General features: G+C 31.3%; 1 protein-coding gene across 1 annotated transcript; it reads left to right on the plus strand.

Moving 5' to 3' along the window:
• Positions 1-2227: 2227 nt before the first annotated feature.
• On the plus strand, positions 2228-5780 carry LOC137828147 (cyanogenic beta-glucosidase). The gene is made up of 13 exons (XM_068634602.2): positions 2228-2420; positions 2579-2648; positions 2772-2830; positions 3431-3506; positions 3607-3684; positions 3782-3869; positions 3960-4215; positions 4328-4443; positions 4558-4775; positions 4895-4926; positions 5018-5120; positions 5203-5311; positions 5403-5780. The coding sequence occupies exons 1-13, from the start codon at positions 2262-2264 to the stop codon at positions 5593-5595; spliced, it is 1557 nt and encodes a 518-aa protein (XP_068490703.1). The 5' UTR covers positions 2228-2261; the 3' UTR covers positions 5596-5780.
• The last annotated feature ends 1540 nt before the right edge of the window (positions 5781-7320 follow it).

Consider the following 7320-nt stretch of genomic DNA (forward strand, 5'->3'; position numbering starts at 1 on the left):
TTTATTTATTGATAGAATTATTCAGTAAGAATTTTTTATATAAAGATGAAAAGAAAACAAAATCTAATTGTCAAATTCTATTATCAATTAAATTAAAATTTTGATTTGATTAGAAATTTTTGTTTTATTTTATTTTTCTCTACATTCAGTCCAAAGGAAAATATATCGTTTAAATAGGTAAAATCGCATGAGAGGTCAGGTCTTTTTGATTAGTTTCACCATATGATAATTTTGTCATTGAAGTTGATCTTTTTTAATCAATAAAAAAAACTATAAATTTTAGAATATTTTGAGATTTTCTTTATCAATAATAATAAATAAATAAATTTAGATAACTTTAGAAGTGATCAAACCCTTATACAACATAGTAAAACAACCATCAAACACAGAATCAACCAAACTACTTTAAAACCAACAAAACTACTCTAAAAGTCTCAAGTCTAAAAGCACACAGTCTAATTTCACTACAAGAAAAATCTGAATTACATACAGCCAAAATCCGTATGTAATTAATAATATTAATATTATTATTAATAATAATAAGTATAATAAAAATTTTAATATAATAAAAAAATTTGTGTGGTGTATTGATTAATGCTCTTTTAGTCACAAAAGGAATTTTGCTTTGATATTCCCAAGATCAAGTTAACTGAATTAGATGCATTACTACAATATTTCAAATATTAAAACTTAAAAGAGTACAAATGTATAAGATTTTTTTAAATAATAAAAAATAATTAAATTAAAAAGGACTCCTTAACTATCTTCCAACTTTATAAAAAAAAATACATATAATATAACTTGCAAAATTAAATCACCTAATAAACTTGTTATTCCAAGAAAGACCTAAAACATCACTTCACAATACCTACTAACAAAAAGTTTCAAACACGAAAATCCGTTTCCCTACTCTTTATCTTCCTTGATTTTTTTTGCTCCTTCCTCATAATTTGTCTCTTCCCTTTCCACTTCATGCTTTTTTGCACAAATATGCAAGATAGCATATGTAGTATGCATAAAGCACTAAACTTTCATGTGTGTACCCAAAGAGATATAATATCACAAGAAAAAGCTTCATGTGTGTCACTGAAGTTAATGTTTCTAAAAGATGAGATAAGAATATAAATTGGAGTGTTGCTTTATCTCCAATTAGTTGGTGCCATTCTGGTGTGTGCAAGGACAACATGCACGCATCAATCTTCACAGCTCTACACTATAACAAAATTATTTAATGAAGACCTTAACTTGTCTTTATATGTCTGCTGGCTATGGCGTCTAAATAGAGGGCAAGACAACATATGCTTTTCTGTTTTTTTTTATCTGCATATTTGTACAACCCTTATACATATGCTTTTCTGTTTCTGTTTTTTTTATCAGTAAAAATAAAAAAATAGATAGAAATTGATTATTTAAAGAATGCTCTAACCTGTATATAAAAAGAAGAGGGTGTTATCCATGTTTGGAGGGCAAGACTCAGAATCTACTGTAGCAGCAAATCGCAGGGTTACAGCAAACAACATAGTTTTACGTAAGACGAATTTGTTGACCACAGTTCCTTAAAATTTTCGTTTACAGCTTTCAAAAGTTCTTAGAAGATAATACTATATTTAGCCAATGTGGTCTAATCTAAGTGAAACAACGGTTTTGAGTTTCATTATATAATCTTAATAAAATTTTAGAAAAAGAACTTTACCGTCTTTCTGGAAAAATAGTTACTATATATATAGATATGGTTTTAACAAAATCTTGACTGAATATATAATTTAAACAGAACTTTTTTAATGGAAATTACATGTAATATGATGAAATAAAGAAGAAGCAAAGAATACAATAATAATTTCAGATTATTATCTTATTCTTTAATATTCGTAAGGTTGAAGCTTTTCAAATAAAAAAGTTGAATGCCATGAAACATTTGACGACAGACAACTAGAATGTCAATAATAAGAAAAAGTTCTTTCCTCTCTTCAATTTTTTAACAGCAAATATATATATAATATCAATCGTCGATTTTTCGACCATACATACGATTATCCAAGTTAGTTTAAGTGTAATAGTAACTTTTATCATAAATATCCTTGCCCAAGTTGGTAATCTTTTCTGACCAACGACCAGAGCCATCATACCTTAAAAAACATCTCTGACTGATTTAATCTTAGGACGGAAACAGCAATAAATATTTGGATATTGAAAGTGGATAAATGTTTTCCTCTATAAAAGGAACCCATTTGGCGAGAAAAATCAAACACAATTAAGCAGATATGGCATACAAAGAATACGTGCTTCTTCCTCTCATTCCTCTACTTTCCTTATTCATTACTGTCACAGAAAGCGGGGCCATTACTCCAGAAATAGCTTTGTTGAATCGCAACACTTTCCCAAATGGCTTCATCTTTGGTACAGCATCCTCAGCATATCAGGTACACACACATAATAATCATTATGTTTTATCAATCTTCAACCCCATATGAAACACCTTCCACGTTACAAGTTAAAATGTTTTAGCTCTTTTATCAGCTTTATTTTCTGGTGTTCGGTTCACATGATAATGTATGTATGTATGTTTGTCTGTATGCAGTATGAAGGTGCAGCAAATGAGGGTGGTAGAGCACCAAGTATTTGGGATACCTTCACTCATAAATATCCAGGTAAATATATATATATATATATATATATATGTATATGTATGTTTGATTTTCCCTTTTTGGTATACTGAATATCTTCTTTTTCAAAATTTATACAATTGTTCATATATGCTAATTAACATGCAGAAAGGATAGAGGACAGAAGCAATGGAGATGCTGCCGTGGATTCGTATCATCGTTACAAGGTTTGCCGATTCAAAGTTTATGTTTCTTGTGATGTAATTTAATTATAGTCTTCAATGAAAAGCAATGCTGAAAGTTTATTAGATATTAAAGTAAAGTTGGTTTCCCAAATTTCTTATCACCATCAATTTTTTTAGCAACGAAAAATAAAATATTATAGATTAAAATGGAAGCATTCTAGGTGCTCTAACTCTTTTATAAAAAAATGTATATCTTTCAGGATTTATTCTTTATAAAATCAAACTCTTATTTATTCCTCACAGAAGGATCGAAAGTGACATAAAACAAAGGAGTCAAATGAATCCTTCCCTCTCCTGCAATATACACGTCATGTTCTCTAGTTACATTCAAAGTCTTTCATACCATTGTCATGTTCTTATCACGATCATTACTACTCTTCTATTAATGATACCACTAGTAACTTGTTATCAACCTGTAGATTATTATCTTTGGAACATTCTAATCAAATAAATTGATTAGACCGTTGAAATTTCAACCAAGAAAGAAATATTAAATAATACAAAATTAAAATAAGTGTTGGTATCTTTTGTTTTCCATCGTTTTCAACTAAACATGAAGTCTTTTTGCATCTTATATTGCAGGAAGATGTTCAGATTATGAAGGATATGAATTTGGATGCTTATAGATTTTCCATATCTTGGTCAAGAATACTTCCGAGTAAGTCAAATATAGATCAAGGATTATTTTGGACTAAACTTTGCCTGTTTGGGTCTTTCACAGAATCATTTATTTATTTTAATAAACTTCATATCCACAGATGGAAAGCTAAGTGGAGGAATAAACCAAGAAGGAATTGACTATTATAACAACCTTATCAATGAGCTACTGGCAAATGGTCAGAATAAAAGCTTTATTATTTAGAAATTTCTCATATTATTGATGATAGACAACACATTTAATGCTATAATCATCATATATTAACATTATTTCAGGTTTAGAACCATTTGTGACTCTTTTTCATTGGGATCTTCCTCAAACTTTAGAAGATGAATATGGTGGTTTCTTAAGTCCTCGCATTGTGTAAGTGATGCAATTTAATTAGCATTTCCACTTGAATGCTTTGCTAAAATGTTTTTGGAACGTTTCTAAATCACACTGTTTTTAATACAGGAAAGATTTCCAGGATTATGCAGAACTTTGTTTCAAGGAATTTGGAGATAGAGTGAAGAACTGGATAACTTTGAATGAGCCATGGACTTTCAGTGTCAAGGGTTATGCAGTAGGGGCAAAGGCCCCAGGTCGATGTTCTTCTTGGTTGAATCTTGATTGCAATGGTGGTGATTCTGGGACTGAACCCTATTTGGCTACACATTACCAACTTCTTGCTCATGCTGCAGCTGTTAATCTGTACAAGACAAAGTATCAGGTTATTAATTAGTTATTATTAGTAGACAACCTTGTATCAGGTTAATTAACTAGTTTGTTATAAACTGGAACATGTACTTAAATAATTTTGTTAAAAAACTATGGATATGCAGAGATTTCAGAATGGTGTGATAGGCATAACACTGTATTCTATTTGGTACGAGCCACTCTCAGAAAGCAAACTTGATCAAAAGGCTGCTGAACGAGCTATTGACTTCTTGTTTGGATGGTAAGTTTTTTTTTATCAGGTTTTGGATGATAAGTACATGTCTCAGTTACCTCATGCACAACATCCTTAAAATAGACATTAATAGTTATCAATTTGATTCATTTGTTCTACCAGGTTTATGGATCCACTGACAAGAGGAGATTATCCAGAAAGCATGCGTTCCTTGGTAAAATCAAGATTACCAAAGTTTACAAAGGAGCAATCCAGATTGCTTATCAATTCATTTGATTTTCTCGGCATAAACTACTACACTGCGAATTATGTCTCTGATGCACCTGAATTAAGAAATGTCAGAGGCAATTACATAACAGATTCCCTTGTAAATTTTTCATGTAAGCAGGCTTGTCTAATAACTTACATATTTATTTATGTATACATGTTGAATTTGAGATATATTATATATGTGTTGAATCTGATCTTTGTTACATGTCTTTTGTTTTTGTTACTGCAGTTGTGCGTGACGGAAAACCCATTGGTGAAAATGTAATCTTCTTTGTGACCAAATTGTAAATGCTTTACTATTTTAGAATGCTTTTCTTATTAATAAAGATATTTACTTTTCATAATTATGCAGGTTGGTTCAGACTGGTTGTACGTTTATCCAAAAGGATTTCGTGAAATTTTGCTATACATCAAAGAGAAATACAACAATCCTTTAATTTATATTACTGAAAATGGTAAATAACTTTGAATGTCCCATTTATTTTTCCATTTGAATGCTGTGAAAAAGAAGAAGTAACAGTTTACATCTGTATGTAGGTGTAAATGAATATGATGATCCATCACTATCACTTGAAGAATCTCTCTTGGATACATATAGAATTGATTATTATTATCGTCATTTATATTATCTTCAGGATGCAATCAAGTAAGTAATATTTTTAATGTCTTTAAAGAGATTATTTTGTTTGTCTGTGATTTCAGTTTTTCTGATTTTTTTTTTAATTTGGATATTACAGGAATGGTGTAAATGTAAAAGGGTATTTCGCGTGGTCACTCTTAGACAATTTTGAATGGGAAGGTGGCTACATCATGCGATTTGGAATACACTATGTTGATTACAAAAATGGCTTGAAAAGATACCCAAAGCTTTCTGCTTTATGGTTCAAGGATTTTCTCAAAATAGAAACCAAACTTCATGATTCCATGTAATTAAACTATTATTCAAAAATCTTTCACAATTCTATATTGTAAATATGCAATTGCTAGGATATTGTTTTATTCTTGGGGGGATTTCTTATGAAGTTGTATTCTTTTATTTTTATCAGCTATGAGTTGTAATTCTTATAAATGTACTGTCGAATTTATAGTGAATGAAATGTTTGGTTATTTAAATACATTATGATGTTTATGTCAAGCTATCCTTAGAATGCAATGCCTCGTCATTTTAAGAAAATGACATTAAATCAATCCGTGTGTATGATGTGTTACAAAGAATTTTTTTTTAATTATAAAATATTAAATAGGAATATTTGGTGCTTCAATCCTTTAAAAATAATATAAAAAATCTATACACAATCTATCTGAGTCTAAAACTAATATTGTTTCTCTAAACCAGATAAAAAATTACACTTCCTAACTATAAGAATGTTGATACCAGATCAAGAATGCATGATGTGTTACCAAGATAATATATTTTTGTGGGGATGAGGATTGGAAGGCAGGAAAACTGCGTGGATTTCGTGGAAAAAAAAACTTGTGAGTCAAAAGAGGATGGAGGGCATAGCATGATAGATTTAATGCGTTTTAATATTATCTTGTTAGACAAGTGGATCTGGTGATTAAGATTTGAGAAGATAGGTTTGTGGAAAGAAGTTCTAGATTCAAAATATGAAGGTTGGAAGGATCTTCGGAGTCGAAGAAAGAGCATAATCAATTCTCTTTGGTGGAGGGACTTGAAGGAGGTTTGGTCTCTTGACGAGTGGAAAGATAAATTTGAGGATACTTTTTCTTGGGAGGTTGGGAATGAGAGGAAGATAAGGTTTTAGGAGGATAAATTGGTAGGCAACTTGAATCTCAAGGACGCCTTTCCGAGACTTTTCACCATTAGCTCCAACAAGGGTTCATCCATTTGGCACGCGGGGGAGAGGTCACAAAATTCAGAGTGGAATTGGAAGATCAAATGGAGAAGGAATCTGTTTGAATGGGATCAGAATCAGGAACAACAGTTGATGCAAGTCTTAGGGGATCAGAGAGTAAAGTTAGATAAGGAGAATTCTTGGGCTTGGAAAGACAAAGAGTTAGTTGTGTTCACGGTAAAATCAACGAACAAAGTCCTTAAAGAAGATGTTTAGGGGGTTGAGAATGAGTTGTATGAGTTTTTTTAGAGGCTGAAGGCACAACCATCTTCACAACTTATAGCTTGGAAGGTTTTGGAAGACAAAATAGTGTCTGAAGCAAACTTGGTTAGAAAGGGGTTATGCATGAATACCATTATGTGTTGTTTGTGTGGGGAGGAAGAGGAAACCACGTCCCTTTTTTTTGGAACATGTAGAGTTGCCTGACTCGTGTGGTCTAAGTGCTACGAGTGGATGAGATTAACAGCAACAGATCATAGGGAGCAAAAAAAAAAAACATTTCGAAAGCTTAAGGATGAGTGGTACAAGAAAAGTGTTAGTCAGATATGGGGCGGAATGTGGATAGTAGTTGTAGGAGTGTTGTGGTTCCATAGGAACAAGAGGACTTTCAGAGGTGGCAGGATAAATCATATTGAAATTTTCAATATAGCATAGATGAAGGCTTTGTCATGGATTCTGTCTAAAGCTAATGGAGTAAGTTTTTCATACTCAGATTGGTGTCTTGAACCTTTGATTTGCATGAGGTCAGTCAATGTTTATAAGAGATAACTGCTTGTAGGTTTTTTCTGTTCTTGTTAGG

Source organism: Phaseolus vulgaris, chromosome 11, assembly GCF_051622355.1.
Source record: "Phaseolus vulgaris cultivar YP4 chromosome 11, ASM5162235v1, whole genome shotgun sequence".
In the NCBI taxonomy this organism is placed as follows: Eukaryota; Viridiplantae; Streptophyta; class Magnoliopsida; order Fabales; family Fabaceae; genus Phaseolus; species Phaseolus vulgaris.